Genomic DNA, 22,626 nt, shown 5'->3' with positions numbered 1-22,626 from the left:
CGAAGTACATTTCCAGGCAGATAGAGGGTACACCCGGCCCTGATGGACACACGGGTAAAATACACCACACCACGTGTCGCGTCCCCCGCCCCGACCCCTCAACCACCCTTTCTGCGCATGAGCAAGTACTAGATTTTGAAAACACTGAGAAAGTCCAACGAAACCAGCGGGGGGAAACGCTGGAATCCAACAGCTATCATCGACTCGCATGCGCGCTCACTTCCGATCGATAATAGACATCCCAGGTTCGTATATACACAATCGTGACGTCACGCGGTCTATCAAGCAAACGGGGCGAAAAATCTCGATTATCGGCGAACAATACCGATGATAACCGAGTCCCGAGCGAAGCGCGAAGCCCATCCACCTTCCATATCCGTAATATTCCGTTGGAAAAACGTACAAACGTATCGCCAGTGTTTTTTCGTCAATCCCTCATTTTGAAGTATAAAAAATTTCATACCATAAATTACTCCAGTCATTGACAACCGAGTTATTTGTGATTGTACTCAACTGAATAGATTAGAAATAACTAGTCTGTGGTTGCACACAAAGTGGGTGAGAAACTACCCGATATTTGCCAGTGTTTTCCTTGTCACCGGGTTCGCGAGGAAAAACTGTTGACTGTCGTATCTGAGACAACTTGCTGCGGCTCGTACTTTCAATATTTTTACTCCAAGTGGTTTATTCATTCAAGTGAACCAGTGAATTCAACGAAAATTCATGAGTTTTATCTCCACCTGCTTGATAAAACCTAAGTACCAATAAGCGAAAGTTCAGTCGAGTAGTTCGACATAAAACAAGTTTTATCAGTGGAGAATTCAAGTAAATCAGTCGAAAAATTCAAGTAAATATCGCAACCTAATCTCGAAAAATTCCAGATTGAAATTGAGGAGAAGGAAACGTCTAGTGTCGCGTAATCAAATTACGAGATATCAAATTGGATTATCAAGTTTGTCAATAAATCCCGAGAGAATTGCCATAGTTCTCCTCGGACAAATTCCCTTGCGACAAGCAAAAAACAGCCATCGCAATGTCTTTGTGAGGAGTATTGAGTGTGTCGGACCGGTGCAACGTCGCAACCCCTTGCGCGAGGGTACATTGCAGCTGAGTCAAAGTCGGTCCGGGTGGCGAAGAGGGTGGGTGTGTATAGTGGAACGGGTGAACGCGACCTACAGCCCTACATTCGGTGAGCCTTGCCAACTAGTGCTGCCTAACCTCCACACGTAAAACAGAAAAATCCACCCACTTGTCTCGGGTTGAAACAAACACTGGGCAACAATAATCGACAGGCTCTTTTTGACTGGGAAATGCTCATTGTTCTTGGAGATTGAACAATAAACCTGAGGGAGCTTCGCGTAAGCAGGGCAAACTCTTCATAAATAAAACAGACGACAGAAGTACATAAAAGAGAAGAACAGAAGCGAAGGGAACAAAACCAAACAAAACAAACAAAGACCGAAGAAAAATATCGTAAAGTCATCGATGATCATTTGACGAAGTGACTAAATTCCGTGAATAAGCTCTTGCAGCAGTGATTTAGCCCAAAAAGTATTAAAAAAATTCAAGTGGTGACGAGACGACGGGAAGATCGTCCCCGCGAAAGCGGTGGCGTCGACAGCACAAGAACTGGACGACGAAGAGGCGTTGTACTCTTCAGTGAATCACCAGTTCTATCGCCAACCTCGTCATTCGGTTTACCCGGATATCGTGAGGAGGAGGAGGATGATTATCACAATGATTATCGGGATGTCGTAAGTGGAAGAAGAAGCAAAGTTAATATAGTTGATTACGGTGATGTTACGGAGGGCCACGGTGGGGCGTCAGTGCGTTTGCAGGATAATACGATTGGTAGAAAGAAGGTGAGGGCGCCAGGTGTATTATCAACGGGCCGCGGGGTGGCCGGGAGTCCGTGTGGCGAGGAGGGAGGCGGTGGAGGTGGAGGAGGAGGATGGTGTGACCTACGGCGTCATCCCGTTCGACGGGGAGTCACCGGCCGTGGAGACGGCAACCCCGGTGGTGGCTTTGGTACCGAACGGCTGCTTCTTGACTCTGAGGACGAGGAAGAGGAGGACGAAATTGACGAGGTGGGGGAGGAAGAGGAAGAAGAGGTGGAGGAGCAGCCGGCGATGTCTAGGCAGTCCCGTATCACTGGAGAACGTGAATTGAGCCGTGATTTACGGGATAACAGGGATCATCGTGATCATCACAGGGAGGTCAGGGAGAGTGAGCACAGTACTGGGAGGAATAGACACAGGGAACAGGATTACGATTACGAGGGACACACTGCCGCTGGTCCAGCTGCGACTTCCACCAATAATCCAGTGAGTTTTGCTCTTTTGATTTTATTTCGGGTGGAGGGGGGGGGTGGAGGCTGATTACGAATTACTCTTTGTGTTCATTTGGAATTTAATGTGGACCCGGTTTGTTCGGAATGTAGGTCAGTGTAGCTTGTAGGAGTGAAAGGTGCGCCTGCTCCGGAGTAAAGGGATAGTCCACTGACGACCGAATGGGTTTCCTCTTTCGCACGTGCCCTTTATCACCCGCAACCTTCATTTCCTTTTTTTACCACTCTACCATTATGTTGAACATGTGTGTGTGTGTGTGTGAGTGTGTGTAGGGGGCATGTGTTTATTTGTATTGCATGCCCACACAGTCGGGATGATTTCTTTGAAATAAAAATTCTTAGGGACTGATTTTTACTCTTTTCAACTCTCTGTTTCAATTGACTTTTATTTTTAATTCTCCGGTGGGATGAAGAAAGGTTGGGGGTTGAGGTGGTTGTGGAGCACCGGGCCCTAGTGCACTTATACACCTGTCCCCCTTCTCTCGCTTTCCAAAAAGTTGGCACGAGATGTAAAAAGAAATACGCGACACATTACGCCCGAGGGGAAGAAGAACTGGGGCTTTTGTTAAATTATTGAATTACGTTTCTGAGAAAGGAAAAATGAAGAAATTCGGGGTAATTTATTGATGTACAACATTAATTGCAGTCTGTCATGCAGCAGTTGCCATGTGCTTCTCGGAAATAGTTAGGAATTATGGGTATTGAATAATGAATTTAAATCGGCGAGAGATTCAGAGAGAAATGTATTTTAAAAAAAAATCATCTCTCACTGAATTTTCGAAAAATCCTGAACACGCAAGGGATTCTAAGAGCATAAACGAGGAGTGGCTTGTCGGCTTTAGCCCGAGTGCGCAGGTAAATGACAGCCGGATGATCAGATATTCCCGATTTCACGAAAGCCAACAACTCCCTTCACGCAGTAATGTAAGTCGGACTGACCTGATCTCCCCCATCCTTTTTCTCGTCTTTCAGTGGCTGAGAGAGGAGGCCCCCTTGGTCATCTTTCAAAAATCTTGTCTCCTTTTTTCTTCTCTTTCTCTACTCTCCTTCATATACACTTCAAGGTGCACACAGAAATTGAACAGGTTCTTTTGAGCCACAGTAAAATGGTTCCTGTCGAAATAACTACGGGGGCGTATATCTCTCCTTTTTCTTCATCCTCACGCTGCAACAAAATATCTCAAATTCCTTTTCCTTCTTTTTTCATTTATCTTATTTATTTTTACGGCAATTTCAATGGGCCACGTTGCCAAGTGTATCTCAGTCTTACTAATACTGAATGATTCTTGAGTTACACTGTTGGAAATTTTTTGAAATTTCATGGAAATTATGGTAGGAATTTTCATCAGAGTGACATTGAATCTGATTTAAAGGAAAAATGTTTGTGAAATTTCGAGGTTTAAGTAGAATTCAAGGAAATCCATGAGTTTTCAGGGGAGTGAGGCGGAAATTTCATAACTTGACTAAATTTTCAATGGAACATGAATATTCAGAAACAAAATGACATGAATTTTCAATTTTTCCCTGAATTTTCCGAATTTTCACGGAATAATTGAACTGAAAAATCAAGAATTTTATTGATTTCAGATCATACAAACAGAAAATCAATGGAATATGCATTTTCAGTGATAAGATTTCCTGAAATTTCAGCGGAAATTAAACATGATGAAAATTTCCGGAATTTGACGCGAAAAATACAGACGAAAATATTTAACAATGTAGGAAGTTTTGTGAGTAACTCTTCATTTTTAGAAAAAAAATTGAAATTTTCAGCAATGGCAATTTTTTTGCCAATTATAAGTTGATGTGAAATTTGGGGAATATCCAATGAAATTGCTATTATTAGGTCCATGTAACAATGAAAATGATTGATAATTTGACAATTATTATTCTGCATTTCCAATCTATTGGACATTCAATTGAATGAGATATTCAATTTATATAATTAATTGGGAAATTAAAACTGCCATTGATATATCAATGATCGCCTAATATGATAGATTCAATTCTGTTGAGTTGCCGAAATTAATAAGCGATTCCATGAACGATTTGCATAAAAAAAATACCTTATTTTAATATTTCAAAGGTCATAAAATGAGATTTTCAAAAGTCCCAATTTGAGACTTTCACAAATTCAATTTGAGACTTGAATATCTCAACTTGAGATCATGTGTCTCAAACAAAACTTGTTTTTTTTAGTGTGATATTAATTTGAATACAAATTCACAACAGTAAAAAGTGATAGTTCCGCTTAAATTTGGTGTAAATTGTGAAATTTTAATTAAATTATTTCATAACAAATAATAGAAATCAGAAAAATTCTATTGAATTTTTTGATGAATACTCATTTTTTGATTGAAAATTCAAATTAGTTGAAGAATTCTCCTCGTGCCCCTGCTAAAAAATTTGGAATTCCGTTGAAATTTTATGCTTTTTCCCCCAAATTAAATTACATGTTAGTCTCATGAAAATTATTGCCAAACCGTTTATGAAATTTCAAGTCTTCTCCATTAACGTACCTGAAAAGATTACAGAGAGGAAAAAAATCATTAAATCAAGATATATTATTATTAGTTCGAACATTATACTTTTGCAAAAGGAAGTAAATTCATTCTAAATTGATAAAATGAACACTGTTAGAAATTTTTTGAAATTTTATGGACAATATTGTAATAAATCTCATGAGAGTGACAATGAATCGAATTTAGGGAAAAAGTGGTTATGAAATTTAAAGTTTTAAGTAGAATTCACGGAAAATCATGAGTTTTTAGTCGGAGTGAGATGGAAATTTCACTTCATTAAATTTTCAATGGCACATTAATATTCAGAAACAAAATGACACAAATTTTCAATTTTTCCCTGAATTTTCCTGATTTTTCTGAATTTTTACAGAATAATTGAACTGAAAAATCAAGTATTTTATTGATTTCCAGATCATTTGAACAGAAAATCACCGAAATATTTGATTTTTCAATGATAAGATTTCCTGAAATTTTAGTGGAACTTGAACACAACAACTTCCGGAATTTGGCGCGGAAAATTCAGACGAAAATTTTTAACAGTGAATGAAGTAAAAAATGTTGAAAAACTATTTTTGCAATATCTCAGGCAAAAACCCCTGATTACCCCTGAGGCATATCAGACCGTCTTCATCAACTCTATACTAGAATTAAGAACAATGAATTCGATTCGGAGAAATTGATTCCCCCGGATTAATTTAACATTTCTAAATCTGAAGGTTAGTTGCTCCTCCCAAAAATTCAATCTCGTCTGACTTTAATCCAGGTAAAAAGTATTTCCAATGAATAAAGTAAAAAAAACTCAACGAGATATAAAGGGGAAGACGTGAAATAAACGGGTATGGGTGGCCCCGCACCGCTAATAAAGAATTTATGTCGCTCGTTACCTGCGCGGGATTTTCTACGAAATTTTAAAACGTTGATTATTCGCCCGGCGCGAGAGACCAAATCGAAAAAACGCAACACACACGCACAGCAGTCTCTTTGAGCCCGTTGAGATTTAGGGAAAAGAAAGGGAAAAAACCCGATAGTCCAGGTAGGTTAGGTGCAGAGAGGCGATTAAGTGAATTCATGAATAACTTAATATTAAATATGAAAAAAGAAATATAATTCGAGTGAGTGAACGGTTCGAGCACCTGGCTTTCGATAGCCGTGTGTCTACGATAAATATCCAAATTACATACATGACCTTTTTATCGTGTGCACGAACGTAGTTCCTCATTATCAAAAAATATATACATATCCCATGATCGTGAGACTGGTTTTTTTTTAGAAAACTTATTCCACCTCGTATACATTTGCTTCATACCTCATCCGAAAAAAGATATTACCGGTCGGACCGTTAAAAAAAATCTCGGTGAGATAAAAATCTATCGCATCCGTCCCTAATAAACCGATGGAATTCTCAAGTTCGGTGAGGCATGAAACTATGGTTTGGGACACCATTAATACCGACCACTTCAACTGTCCACTTAATCTTTTATCTCGTTGCGACAAACAGCCATTACCTACTCCGAAAATTAACATCTTTACCCAACATGGAGCATAGAAACTTGTAATAATATTTCTTCCTCTCCTTTGAAAGGGCTAACACAACATGCATATGTAAGATTTTCGAATCAACTTATTATTCGTGTTCATTTTTATTTTAATTTTCTCTCACTTAATTTCTATTCACAGATAAAAAAAGCTGTTGTTTCTAAGGAACTCTTCACCCTTACTCAAGTTGCGCTTGAAATAAAGGATTTTTCAAATTCAAATCTAAATAAAAAATCCCTAAATGTACTGGAACAAATTTTTGTTTTGATTCAATCCCGAGCCTCTACTTCACCTGAGTAGGATTGATTGAAGTGAAAAATCTACTCGTTTCAACTAGATTAATAATAATTTATTATTTCATAATTTATTGCATTCTCATAAGTTATTGAGTTTTTCTATCCTCATATGTCGTTGATGAATGCAACAATAATTGTTTGAATCAAATAAGAAATGATTCCACTAAATTTCCATTGTCTAGAGTTGAATATCGCACAAACTATGTACTATAAAATTTGATGAAAAATTCGCCGTAGTCGAAATATATTGATTTACCACGGATTCGTTTTTTAAGAACATCGTACACTGACTGAAAAATTATTTTTATTGAGATGTTTCTTTCTTGAAACAAGTATTATATAATTGAATCAATTTCAAATGAATAAGACCTTACGGTGAATATCAATTATTTCTTCTTGAGATACATTTACTTGAATCAAATACAACAGTTCTTAGCGTCAAGTCACATGTATTCACCACATAAATGGAAAAGTTAAATTTTTTGGAACTAATATAATCTTCAGTCGAGAAATTTTCTACTTTCATGAACTGATCTAAAATTCGTCCCTTGGACATGACTACATTGAGGAATGAATTGAATGTTGAGCTTTCCGTACATTGAGCTTTCAGTACATTACATTGAACGAAATTTGTGATATCCAAGTTTGTGTTGAATTGCCGTAATCTGTGATTCTGTTATTGTAAACTAATGCGATTTTTTTAGACAAGAAGTATAAACTTCTTTCTAACTCAACGACATATTACTACTAATGGATATAGGTTATAAAATAATAATTAAAACGCAGTGAATTAACTTTTACTTTTCTTTATTCATTAATATCGCATGAGGAAGAAACGTCTGTACTCTATGGACTGCTCCAGCAGACTAAAAACTAGTCAAAAAGACCAAAGGAATATCGTCACCTAACGACAAAGAACTCTCAGTTCTTTCTCCCTATGGAGTCATTGTTTATGTTTATATTAACTCTCCGGCACTCTCTACGTCGATTCGTTTTTGTACGCATAATCTCCTTAAATCAATTATCAAAAATGTAACTTATATTCCAACACGCCTCCTCAAAAATGAATTCGACTTTACTTAAATCCAATATGCTATTAACTGTGTATGAAATTCAAACTTATCATGAACTCAATGTTTACATTTTATCCTTACTATACTATTGTACAGAAAACAGATCTTCCTCGCGCTTTCTCTTAATATCTGGGGCTAACACTCAGGGTCCAACATTTGAAGCTAGCATCAGCTAGGGATAGAGGGAAACCCAGAAAAACCTCATCCGACCATGTACATCTTATTTTAACAAACAAAAGATACATTATTCTCATTTAGTAATCAGTTATCCAAGGCCCATTCCTGTTCTGAACTCCAGGAATTTCACTGCTGACAGTGGTTTCGTCATTGTGTCTGCCAGTTGTTTAGCTGTGGGAATGAATTTCAACTTGATTACATTTTTCTCTACTTGCTCTCTGGAGACGTGATACTTTATATCAATATGCTTCGATCGTTTGTGACTGCTTGGATTATTTGCGATATTAATACAACCGGTATTGTCTTCATATATGATAATCGGATCTGAAATATATGCATTTATACTAATCGCTAATGATTTTAGCCAAAGTGCTTCTTTCACCGCCTCATACAGAGCCATATATTCTGCTTCTGTAGAAGAGCTTGCTACTGATGTTTGTTTTTTAGTGTTCCAACAAATTGTGCAACGTTCATACAATTTAAACAAATATCCTGTTGTGCTTCTTCGATCTGTTCCTTCACCGCCACCCCAATCGGAATCAACATAACCACTCAAAAGATCATTAAAATCATTTCTAGTATAAATCAATTTAATATCTACTGAACCTTTAAGATATCTCAAAATATGTTTTAGACTTTGCCAAAGTTTCTTATTATTTTTATTCGCATATCGGCTCAAAATACTAACTGCTGCACTCAAATCTGGTCTTGTACAAATCATAATATACATCAAGCATCCAATCAAACTTCGGCAAGGTGCTTCGTACTTCTCATCTGAATTAAGAGCAACATAATCTAATTTACTTGGAAGGGGTGTACTAACTGATTTACAATCACGCATATTGAACTTCTCTACAACCGTTCTGATATATGCACTTTGATCCAATGTTAATATTCCGTTATTCCTTTCGACTTTGATTCCCAAAAATAATTTAATGTCCTGCAAATCTGTCATACGAAATTTGTTCATCAAATAATTCTTGAATTTATTCATTGTCTCGGTATTAGCAGTTGCAATCACAAGATCATCCACATAAAGTACCACATATATATTTTTCTGTAAATCTCCACGATCTAGAAAATAAATACATCGATCAACTGAAGAATTTCGAAAGCCTTCTTCAACTAGAGCTTTTTCAAACATTTCAAACCAGCATCTTGCAGCTTGTTTTAAACCATACAAAGCTTTATTCAGTTTGCAAACTTGATTTTCATTACTCTTTAAACCTTCTGGTACTTTCATATAAATTTCCTCTTTTAATGTACCATTTAAAAATGCAGTTTTCACATCCATGTGATGAACCAACAAATTATTCTGATTTGCAAATGCAACTACGAATCTGAAGCTTGAAATTCTCGCAACTGGTGCAAATGTCTCATCATAATCTACCAAATACTCTTGACTGAAGCCGCGAGCAACAAGACGAGCTTTGTATTTCTTCGGATTTCCAAATTCATCATTTTTAATTGTAAATATCCATTTGCAGTCTACAATATTTTTATCACTTGGTTTCGTTACCAATGTCCAAGTTTTGTTTGTCATAAGTGAATTTATTTCATCCTCAATAGCTCTCTCCCATTGAATTCTATCGTCTCTTGTTTTTATTTCTTGGAACGAAGTGGGTATTTTATAAACAACCGACTGAGCACACAAGAGGTAATCATCATGTATATCCGTTTCATCATACGAAATAGGAGGGCGTTGTTTAATCCGATCACTTTTCCTAGTTTTGTTTTTATTCGCTGTTTTCTCTTTACAATTTTCGGATATTACTCCGTCGCGTAATATTTCGTCGCGTCTGTTTCGATTACAGATTCATTAAGATTTTTCATTACTTTTCGATCAATCGANTATGTACTATAAAATTTGATGAAAAATTCGCCGTAGTCGAAATATATTGATTTACCACGGATTCGTTTTTTAAGAACATCGTACACTGACTGAAAAATTATTTTTATTGAGATGTTTCTTTCTTGAAACAAGTATTATATAATTGAATCAATTTCAAATGAATAAGACCTTACGGTGAATATCAATTATTTCTTCTTGAGATACATTTACTTGAATCAAATACAACAGTTCTTAGCGTCAAGTCACATGTATTCACCACATAAATGGAAAAGTTAAATTTTTTGGAACTAATATAATCTTCAGTCGAGAAATTTTCTACTTTCATGAACTGATCTAAAATTCGTCCCTTGGACATGACTACATTGAGGAATGAATTGAATGTTGAGCTTTCCGTACATTGAGCTTTCAGTACATTACATTGAACGAAATTTGTGATATCCAAGTTTGTGTTGAATTGCCGTAATCTGTGATTCTGTTATTGTAAACTAATGCGATTTTTTTAGACAAGAAGTATAAACTTCTTTCTAACTCAACGACATATTACTACTAATGGATATAGGTTATAAAATAATAATTAAAACGCAGTGAATTAACTTTTACTTTTCTTTATTCATTAATATCGCATGAGGAAGAAACGTCTGTACTCTATGGACTGCTCCAGCAGACTAAAAACTAGTCAAAAAGACCAAAGGAATATCGTCACCTAACGACAAAGAACTCTCAGTTCTTTCTCCCTATGGAGTCATTGTTTATGTTTATATTAACTCTCCGGCACTCTCTACGTCGATTCGTTTTTGTACGCATAATCTCCTTAAATCAATTATCAAAAATGTAACTTATATTCCAACACGCCTCCTCAAAANTTTTTTTTTACCAATGTGGCCTAACCGTTGATGCCACAAATCATAATCATTATTATTCACATTCAATGCCTGAGAATTATTTGAATTTACCCTTTTTATTACCTTAAAATCAACAGCTATTAAATTGTTCAAGGGCTTACCGTACATCACCGTTTTACCGTTTTTGCGTATCTCAACTCCTTTCTCATCGAACGTTATATTCAACCCTGTTTGTTGCATTTTCCTTACTGACAACAAATTGTATGGAACCTCCGGGCAGTACAGGACGTCATCAATGGTGCACTCAACTTCCATGTTGCTTGTCACGTGGATTTTTCCCTTCTTTGTTGCAGTGATGAATTCTCCGTTCTTTGCGATAGATATTTTAATCGGTGGATCCAACTCAATCACACTGGAGAACATGTCGTCTTTATTAATCAGGTGATCCGAAGCGCCAGAGTCCAATAGAAACGTCAACCTATTACTTCCGGTTTCTTGGTACTTTCCAGTCATAAAGGCAAACCCCGATGTGTTGTCACCCGATCCCGTCTGCGTCGTCTGAATGGTATGAACTGTTCTATTTCGTTCCACTTTGTGTTGTTGAGATTTCTTATAGAAATAACAGTCCCTAATTTTATGACCTTTGCGTCCACAGTGATGACATTTTCCATACGATGCATCTTTGTGAGGTCTCGAACCAGTCGAAAATCATGAGCCTCTGCCTCTTCTATTCTGTCCTCTGCGGTTGCCTCTGTACCCTTTTGAATTATCATTATTGAATTTCTGTGGAGTTTCATTTTGAATATTTAACACTTTTGAACTTGTATCTTCATTTCCATTTTTGATTTTTGTTTCGTGGTCCAAAAGTCTTGCTTTTACGAAATCCAATGTCACTTCATCTTCTGTCGTCGTTTCAATCACTGTTGATACAGTTTCATATATTTTAGGAAGACTCGCCAGCAAATACGACACCTTTTGGCTTTCACTCACTATTGCGCCTGCTGCAACTAGTTCCACTATTAAATCATCAAATTTCTCAAAATGGTCTTGCAGTTTTGTATCACTCGTCATTTTAAATCGACTCAGACGATTTCGAACAGACACTTCACTGGCAGCACTTTTCCTTGCAAAAACAGAATCCATCTCTTGAAGAATTGATTTGGCAGTACATCCTGGTGTGTCATATTTGAGATAAGCATCCGATAAATATTCGACAATGGAAGTTCTTGCCTTTTTCTCCTTTCTTAGCCATCGTTTAGTTACTGGATCAGGAGGTTGTCCGTCAATTACTTCAAGTACATCCAAATCATCTAATAAATTACGTATCCTATGTTTCCATGCAATGTATTTACACCCATTGAATGGTTCAATGTTTCTCCTGTCCTTTGATTTCCCCATTGTCACTTACACTTCTATTTTCTTCACTTTAAACACATAAAACTCAGAGTTGCAATTGTCTAAATTATTTCTAGGATACACAGTTAATGCACAATGTGACCTGGGCCCATAACCTAATGGATATAGGTTATAAAATAATAATTAAAACGCAGTGAATTAACTTTTACTTTTCTTTATTCATTAATATCGGACGAGGAAGAAACGTCTGTACTCTATGGACTGCTCCAGCAGACTAAAAACTAGTCAAAAAGACCAAAGGAATATCGCCACCTAACGACAAAGAACTCTCAGTTCTTTCTCCCTATGGAGTCATTGTTTATGTTTATATTAACTCCCCGGCACTCTCTACGTCGATTCGTTTTTGTACCCATAATCTCCTTAAATCAATTATCAAAAATGTAACTTATATTCCAACAACTACAATCTCAAAGCTTTTTACGGGTAACAATATTCATTCTGATTTGGCATACGAAACGCTCACTTCAATTATGATTTACTTGGAACAACGTATAATAATATCAAAATAATAATTTTGATTTTTGAATAAACCAACGAATTTCTGGAGTTGGCAAACTTTTGGCTAGAAAGAAATCAAATACTCTGATTATTGCGAAAAATTAAAGGTACTTCAATTCTAGAGAAGTTCAATTTCTCCCAATCAAATGTATTGCCAGGTATACACAATGAAATTATGTTTATTTAAAAATTAACCAAATAATAGTTGGTTCAAATAAAATTCTTTTGATAAAACTTATTTTTCTGTCAGTTTAAGAATCGTTTTCTGATAATCCTGAATCAAATCGAAAAATCGGTCTGAATCAAGTCGGACTGAGTCATGCCGGGAATCGACTTATTTCATGACGAATTGACGGCATGAATCAAGTCGGACTCGGTCAGATGCAAACCGGAATATCGGTCTGATTCAAGTCGATTTTTCGACTTGATTCAAGTCGACTTACCCGAGTGGAAATTGCGTCAGGCCCACCTGAAGCATGATCAGAACTTGATCAGGTTTTTGTAAGGTTCGACTGATCCGGTGATTCCTGATGAAAACCTGACCAAGTTCTAATCCAGCAAATCGGATTCGAAAAACTACAGGCGGGTTCAGATCAAGTTCTAATCAGGTAGACATGATCAGATGATGCCTGATGAGAACCTGACCAAATTCTGATCCAGCAGATCGGATCCGAAAAACTACAGGCGGGTTCAGATCAAGTTCTGATCAGGTAGAAATGATCAGATGATGCTTGATAAGAACCTGACCAAGTTTTGATCCAGTAGATCGGATCCGAAAAACTGCAGGATGATTCAGATCAAGTTCTGATCAGGTAGGCATGATCTCACCCTGAGGTCGGCTGCCTGACTCAATTTGATCAAATTCCGATTTGATGTCTTTGATCGGCATTTGAACGGGGTCAATTGAAGAGAAAATGATCAGATTCAGGTCCGGCCCACATGACATTAATTTTAATAAGTTTTTCGGATAATTTAATTAACTATTATTATACTATTCAAATAAAGTTTTATCAACCATTATCAATACTTATTTTCAATCTTTAAAAAGGATCATTATACTATAATTCATTAAATTAAATTAATTTAATTTAATTAATCAATTTAATTAACAGCCCTTCTCAACTAACCCTTCTCAAATGTACAGAAGCGAGGGATGATGATGCCGTAAATACGTATTAGAGGAGTATCAAACTTACACGCAAATGATCTTGAGAAAAAAAATCACCAAATGTCTATTTATTTATTAGTGTTATTGTTATTATCATTATTATTATTCATTAATGAAATGAATAAAAATTTTATTGAACATATTTTATTTCTGAGAATACACACGCACATCCGCGAGATCAGGAATAATCGTAAATTTAACGAATACCCCGATACAAATCATATAGGCAATGTACAGTTTACTCAATAGTAATAGCGCGATAGCGTAGTGGTTAGGGCATAGGATTAGCAATCATAGGGTCCCCGGTTGGATCTCCAGCATCGGTGAAAAAATAATAAGCTTTTTCAGAGGTAATAACAGTAGAGATTCATTAAGAGAGGCGGCCTGCGGTGAAAGAATTGAATTATCTTTTGTTTTGGATTAATTATCATTCATAATTGTTATTGATACTGAAAGACACGTCATCCGGTTTTTATACAGTTGACTTGATCAAGTTCGGATCTATTCGTTCTGATCAAATCCAGATTGGTCAAAGGCGTAACATGTCAGGTCAAGACCAGATCCGTCAACTTGATCAATACCTGATCAGTGGTCAGCTCTAACCTGATCCAAACTTGATTAAGACCTGACCGGAATTTCCACTCGGGTCGTCTTGATTAAGGTCGATTTTTCGGCTTGATTCAGGTCAATTTTGTGGCTTGATTCAAGTCAATTTTTCGGTTTGATTCAAACCGATGTGGGATTGACACGTTTCTTGTTGAAATAAACCATTTTTCGATTCACATCAGACCCGGAATCCGGATTGGCGTAGTCCAAGTCACTCGACATGAATCAAGTTGAAAATCGACTAGAATCAAACCGACGTCGACTTGAATCAGTACTTTTTTTTGGGAGTAAGTAGATTCACTCCGTGCTCCATTACCTTTTGTATAGCAAAATTTGCCGCAATTTTCTACACAATTTTTATCCAATTTTTTTCCCTGTGCGCATATTGACCTCAAAAAATTACTAATCCGTGTATGATCAAAATTAACTAAAAATATCATGGAATTTACTTTTCTTTACATAATTTTCAAGAGATGGTTCGGAGATTACCACCAGCCAGTTTATGAGAGTAAACTTATGAGCAACATAATCATAACCACGTATTAACGCAGAGAGAATTTAGCCAAATATAGAGCAAATTATTGAGATGGAGAGGGGATATTGTCTGGAGAAGAGGGACTTCATGGTTAACCTGAGCTGTTTACTATAAATCTGGCTTACTCTCGGATAATTTATCGACTGATATTGTAAATAAGGGCAATTTGCCTACTAATAAGATAACGAAAGATCATTTGTCGGTGGATAATATGTCTTCGGATATTTTGGCTCGCGGATATTTTGTCCGGGATATTTTGTCGCGGATATTTTGTCCGCGGATAATAAAGCGTGTCACCGGTTTGGAATGACAACTATTTCAGTAAAAATTACACTTAAAGTGAAATAAAATTCCCTGAATTAAAGAGAAAACTCTACCTTTTGTCCTAAATTTTTTGACTCGTTCCCAGATTAGAAACTCGAAAACGTATTCCACTACACGTTTCCTATCCGCAGAGAGTTAATTTTTGATAAATAGAAGTTCAAGTTTTTTCTTAAAAACTAAAACTGTTTTTTTCCTCTGTGTTGTTAACGAAATCTGTTGCAGGGTCATGGGAGAAGTTCATCAAATGTAAATTCTTACCTTCATCCAAGCATTCACATTTGATGTTCAGTTCTGAATATCATTTTATCAACAGAAAGACAAATATTGAGTAATAAACTTTCATAATGAAGGTAAAAAATATAAAGTTGGATTATACGAGATTGGGAATATGATAAGAATGACAGAACATTTAATTTCTTATTATAAAGAGTTCCTGGTGGGGATGTCGATAGTTACTATCAAAAAATCTCGAAAGCTGTCACACTTATTCCAGATTGGTCAGAATAAACAGCGTTAGGATAAACAAATCCATTGCAAGATCACGGCAGAAGGTCATCAAATGCGGACGTCCGCATGAAAAGGGTCCACTTTTTCGATATAGAGATATGTATATACTCCGATAACATTCAGAGCATTTCGCGGATTTTAAGCCCAAAAAGACATCGGTAAGGTAAAAATTACGTCGCTACACTGATAGAATGATTCATTTAATCCAAACGCGATTCGTTGACTATTAACGAATGGTAGAGTTGAATATGACCATATAAATATTCGTTAATAGTTAACGAATGGTTCACTTGAAAAGTGAAAGTTAAGCCAAACAAGGCTCTTCAAATATGCATTTGTTAACTATTAACGAATAAACATCCGGTGAGACCGAATAGAGACTAACCTCCAACCAAGTCCATTTGTTAACAATAACTAATCCTTTCTATCACTGTAGAGAATTTCAAGAAAGTAATTTAGTATTGATTTGAATGGGAGTTGCGAAAATAATAAAAATGTAAATACGTAAATATCCTGGAAACTAGAATCGACACAGTGGACTGTTGTCATGTGGACACCCAAAAATGTAAATTCTTACCTCCTTCCAACCATTCACGAACGTACGAAAAAATAGCCGACGAAAAAAATGACAAAATGACCGGTCATCTTCAGTTATTTTTTCCATCTACCAGCATTAACATTTCCTGCCCAATTCCACTTATGATTAACAGAAAGAGCAGATAAATATTGAGTAATAAAATTTCATAATGCAGGGAGAAAACACAGATTGGGAATGTGATAAGAATGATAGAGAATTTGATTTCGTATTATAAACAGTTGATGGTGGTCATGAAACAAGTTATTATCAAACAAGTGGGAAATATTGCTCTTGTATTGTATATAGTTTACTTATTTTTGCAAATAAATTAGCAATATGCCGAATATTCCGAATGGCTATTTAGCACATCATTTCCTTCCATCGTGTATAATTCATTATTTATTTTATTAAATTGAATAAGATTTCCTTTTAGCTAATTTTGTCAGATTTTCAACTTAGTTGAATGTTATCAGCATCATTATTCTTATTATCCCTTTTTTTCTGTACAACCGATTGTCTTTTTTACAGTTTTATCTTTCCCCTCAGCGTTTCGATAAAATGATAATAGAAAAAATTTTCTTATACATGCTTGAATGGATTTGAAACATTACATTTGACCAACAATCCACTTGGTCTGAACCCCGATAACGAATACTCGGCACACCTTGCGCATGTCCGTTCTGGTTAGCGATTGGTTCACTGCCTTTTATTAGGTATCAATTGGCCCATCACAAACCAGAACCGCCGTGTGCAGGAAAAAAATTTAAAGAATTGAACACAGAGGAAAAAATTTTGATTTTTTAACACTCTGAGGGCTAAGCTCCTTTCTCATCACCTGTTCCTGGGCCATTAAGCATCCAGCTAGAGTTTAACCAAACGGTTCAGTATTTATTTTATTAAGAATAAAACTCATTTATTAAACTGTTTATTCAAAGCTGGAGTATATAAATGGCGTTAACATTAGGTATTATATTCACTCCGCATGTTTTTGGACCTGTGAATCTTTCATTGTCATTGATATACGTTTGAATATAAGGTATTAAATGTCAAATGAGTGAACGGCTGACTCTCACCCCCTTGGAAGATGTTAACTAATGGCAGTTAAATCGATGAAATTCAGTTGTTTTACATTTGACCGAATTTTATGAATCTCAGTGGAGTGGAATATGGAGCTCCTTGTTGTAAAATGAAACTCAAAAGGGTAATTGTCAGAAAACCCATGTAATTTCCGGGAATTCATATTTCATTCGATATCGATATTGCCAGGGATATCCCCAAGGATGTCCGAGCGCAATCATTCCTCCAATGGAATTGATTTTTGGTTAGAAAATTACCTACCCGGAGGGAAAAATATGGAACGAGTGAAAAGTAAACAAAGGATAAATTTTACTGTTTCATTTGGGAGAATTTATTACATTCCAAATAATCTGATGCATAACACAGGCATCGAAATTAACCCTAGATTGGTCACCCTATGAGGGAAACCCCGCCGCGCGTCGTTTTTCTTTAATTACAATTGACTGGCCTACCGGAAAAATTAAAAAAAATTGACTTTGTTAATTGATTTGTTTAAAAAATTGTAATAGTTTTTAAAACAACATATTTCCCAAAATTCCTAAAAAAAACAAATTATTTTGGACAGATGACTTATTTTTTCTGATGTTAAATGAATTGCCCATGACGCGACGTTGCCGGAAGCTCGCTAAACGCGCCCGGGCAGGCTAGAGTGAACTCGGCAACGCTAAATCCTAAATAACACGGCGGCGAATCCCCGCAGAGGTGACCAAGTCACAGGGTCGCGTTTGTCGACCAGACTAAGGCTAATGAAAATTTCCAGTTTCCATTGATTTTTTGAGCAAATTGTGAATTTTTAATTACAAAAAGTCTTGAAATTCAGAAACGTACCAGAAATTCTTAACCAAACCAAAAATTCTTGAAAGTATACACAAAAAGAGAATTTTTGATTTGATGTGATTAAATTTGAATTAATGACGATCAATAGGGCTCAATGATACCTACATTTGGAAAAAAAAGATTCTATTTCATCTATTCATTAGCGAACAATTGAAGAAAAACTTTACCATACACATGCACTCATTTCCCATCCACTCATTTTCTATGACGTCACAAAGATGTGAAACGCTCTGTGAATTCCCTTCTTTAATGTAAAAATGTGATACATACACACATCCGTATGGACACGGTCTAAAAATTACATTTTCGGACTTGTGGATCATAGTGGCTCAATATAACACAACAAATCGAGAACTTAAATTTGAACGATTACAATACTTCCATTCGGAGACAAAAAATTCCAAAAATGTAACGGCCGATAAACCCATTCCATAGCCGAGACTGTTCCACTTGAATATCCTTAAATAAATTCTCTTTTCAATTGAAGCATTAATAAGAAGCTAGCGATCACGAGGATAGGGATAGAGATTCGCAGGGGGATGGCGCATGGGCTCAGTGGCTCGTAACGGGGCAACCCCATATGCACACACGTGTTATTAACGTACATCACCTCTATTTCAAGACATAGGTACCACTGACTCGATGCGTCGACGATCGATCGCGACCGCACCTCTACACCACTCTCTCAATAATAATAATGAGTGAAAAAAAACACATCCACAAGAAGAGACCGAGAAAAAAATACCCATAAATTTAGTTGAGATAAAATAAATGAAGGAAGAAAAAAAACCCTAACAACCGGAGATGATTTCTTGAAGCAGAAAGAATGTAGCCAAAGTACTGTGTGAGTAAAGAGAGGAATAAGAAAGGAATAATGGGGGGAGGGGTGGTCAGGTAGACAGACAAGCAGGTAGAAAAGGTAAGTTTAGCTTACGAGCTACACTGCCCCCTTCTCCTCTACCTCAGCATCCCCCTCCCATCTCTCTCCCCCAAAAATGCGAGAGATTTTACTCTCGTCAACGGTTTAAACTTCCCTGGGCAAATGTAACTGCATCTTGTTTGTGGCTTTATAGTCGCAAGAAAATACATGTGCACACGTTTTCTCTCTCTCCCTCCACTGGGGTTATAGTAGGCAACACCGGTATAATCCCGAGAACCCAAAGAACGTAAAAAAAATTCCTCAACCGGGGGAATAAGAGATGAGACTATTCGGTTTTTTTATTTTTTTTATTCCTTTTTCTTCTCCGAAAGAACCGAAAGACCAGAGTTTTATGCGTGTGAGTATAGAGAGTATTATAGAGCGGTATAGAGTATAGGACAGTGTAACAACTACCCTTCCAATACATATGAAGCATCGATGATGCTTCGAGTATACACACAAGTCGGGCTTGAAGTAACTTACACAAGTAGGTGTGGGGACTGGAGTATAAAAATGGGTACATAAGCTTTGGGTCCATTTGGGATGGCCAGAATGAGATGCCGGTGGAGGAGAGGGATTTCACCCTCTTTGCCCTCCAGGCTCTCTTGTCTCTTCTCATGTATCGTTTTCTTGCTTTTGCCTTCGTCCTTCACTGACTCCTTACTCTGCAACAGTCCCTGATGCTCCTGCTCTTTGTTTCTTTTAACTTCTCCCCCCCCCCTCCCCCCTTCACAGCCATCTATTTTTCAGTTTCTCTAGTCCAATCCACATCTTCCTGCTGCCATCCCTGGAAACAATACCATCTTGCCCATCTTTAACATCTCATCCGTTTCGTTGATTATTTCTCGTTTCAAATTTTTTTTCCTTAATTTTCAATTTTGTTCGTTTACTTTTTTTGATACTCAAACAATATTTGCACTGCTAAATAACAGTAGAAATATTTTGTTAATTATTCATTCATTCATTTATTTTGATGACATCTTTTGTGTAAATAATCCAATTTTATCGATTTTGAATTTCTCTTTTTTTTCTTTATTAATTATTATTTCTTATTGTTTTCAATTTGTTGTTTGATTTTCAATTTTTTTGTTTGCATTTTTTCTTCTATTTTTTTTATACTCAAAAACTATTTACATTGCAGAATAACAATAGAGATATTTTATTAATTATTTATTAATTCATTTATTTTCGTGATATTTTTATTTCTTAAAAAGTAAATATTTCAATCTTCGGTGTTATGCCACGGAAACTGTCGCTTTTCATTATTCTTGAATTTTCTAAAAAAATCCAAATAAACAAAATCATTTTTTACATTAAAGAGGGGAATTTATAAAGTGTCCCATATCTTTGTGACTTCATAGGAAATGATTGAATGGGATTTGGAGAACCGGATAGGAGAATCGGAATTATTCTCAATTTGAATAATCTGAAAATTTTTTCTGAAAAAATTTGAATCTGGGTTCGTTGTGGATAGTCGTAAAAAAATCATTTTTACGAATAAACAATATCTATTACAATTGGATACACTTTTAAATTTCAGTTCAACTATAATATTCCATGACTAAGAAAATTCAGTGTAATTTAGTAAAGCCGGAAAATTCAGTGTAATTTAGTACCAAGTATTCATGTTCTAATTAAATATTCAAGTAAGTTGGCGAATTTTCGTCTTCATGTTGCTCAAAAAATTTGAGTTTCATTGCATTTTCAACGAAATTTTCACGATTTCTTGATCCCTAGATCGAATTGAACTTGGTCGCTCTCTTAAAAATCACTCCCGACTCTCGACAGAGTTTCAATTTCTTTCTACACTGAGAAAATATTATTTTTGCCAAATATCCATTTACTTGAGAAAAGTATTTATTTTTTCAATACCGTATTTCTCCAGCCGAATCATTTCCAGGCAATTCTCATTAGGTTTGGATTATGACAATTATATTGCTCTAGAAGATGATCATGTTAGTTATGATCTTAAGTGAACTCTCTCAATGATTATAACCATTAAAGAATTGATTGAAATTCTTTCCTGTAGAAAATAAAAAAATTAGGAAAAGTCATGTGCAACTTAGTCATCTTTTGGAGCAACATGATTGTCAAAACTGAAACCTAATCAGGCTCGCCTCAAAATGACTCAATTGGAGAAATACAATTTTCAAAAAATAAATGCTTGTCTCAAGTAAATGAATATTTGGCAAAAATAATTATTTTTCTCAGTGTAATAGTTTATGTTGTCTCCATCATATTGACAATTTACATTACATTCCATTTACGTTTTTTGATTAGGAAAAATTGAAAACTCCACTATTGTCGTAAACTTGACAATTGAAGCTAGACAATTCTTTCACTACACACTGTTAAATTTTTTTGTCTGAAATTTCCGGTACACTTTTTGAAAATTTTTATCGAATTGAATTACCACTAAAATTTCAAGGAATTTCGTAATTGAAAATTCTCCATTTCATGGAAAAATCAAAGAAAACTGTAAATTTCAGTTCCATTTTTCCCTGAAAATAAATATAAAACCAGAACATTCCAGTAAATATATCCTGGAATTTCCATTACAGTGACACTGAATGCGATTTTACGAAAAAAAACATGAAATTTCAGATTTCACTGAACATTCAATGTAATTTGGTACTAAATATTCATATTAGATTGGGAATTCAAATAAATTAGGGAATTCTCGTCTTTATGCTTGCAGTGAAACCCGAAATTTCTCGAGTTTTTTTCTCCTAAATCGCATTCAGTGTCACCGTCGTGAAAATTAGTAAACTGTCCATGAAATTTCTTTTTTTTTTAATAGTGCAGTAAGAACTGCGCTACTGTCATAAACTTTTTTATCGCCAAAAAATGTTTTATACAGGAATACAATGTATACACACACACTATCAATTATATATATGAACTGGATACTTCAAAAGCTCATGTTTTCTTTTTTTGCCTTGTGAATAGGGAATTGTCTCATGAATTTGATTTTTTACGTTGTAATTACGAATTGTTCATAGTGCATTAGTCACTCACTGGGGAGGCGACCATCCACCATAGAAGAAACATTGATGCAAAACTAGCAATTTGGGCGTTAGTCAGATGGCGCCTTCGTGACTGCTTCACATTATATATTTTTTTTTCAGGTAAAATTTCGAGTAGGAAATTTTCAATTCAAATATCCGTCTCGCCCCCCTTTCTCAATATTGCATCCGTTGTTTTCAAGTTTATATGGCTTATGGAATGGGTTATTGGGGAGGGATTAGAGTGTTGGCGTCATGTTTTTTTTATTTCTTTACCGTTTCTCCATTCAACAACCATTTTTTTGTCTGATTATACGCATTACCCGTGCGCCGGTGGGCCTTTTACTTGGCTTCAAAAACCTGCGTAAGCAGCGGAAGGGGCGCAGGGGAATGAGGGATTTTAGGGCTACTCCACACCTACGATTGTAAACGCCTTTGGCTTCGTTCTCTTTTTCCTTCTCTCCTCTATTATTCCTGGAAATCATATATATATATATATATATATATATATA

The 22,626-nt window shown here is 35.9% G+C and overlaps 1 protein-coding gene across 6 annotated transcripts in view; it reads left to right on the top strand.

The window, feature by feature from the left end:
- The first annotated feature begins 340 nt into the window (after window positions 1–340).
- The window catches only part of LOC107041727 (voltage-dependent L-type calcium channel subunit beta-2), an 85,298-nt gene continuing 63,012 nt past the window's right edge, over window positions 341–22,626 (top strand). For all 6 annotated transcript variants that reach the window (XM_015262420.2, XM_015262419.2, XM_015262417.2 and 3 more), the window contains exon 1: window positions 341–2,324. In XM_015262420.2, the coding sequence (XP_015117906.1) occupies window positions 2,130–2,324 (195 nt within the window). In that variant the 5' untranslated portion in view covers window positions 341–2,129. The remainder of the gene's footprint in view (window positions 2,325–22,626) is intronic.

Source organism: Diachasma alloeum, unplaced genomic scaffold (assembly GCF_001412515.2).
Source record: "Diachasma alloeum isolate Michigan unplaced genomic scaffold, Dall2.0 Dall_scaffold_00374, whole genome shotgun sequence".
NCBI lineage: Eukaryota > Metazoa > Arthropoda > Insecta > Hymenoptera > Braconidae > Diachasma > Diachasma alloeum.
This window is presented reverse-complemented; position numbering and strand designations above follow the sequence as displayed.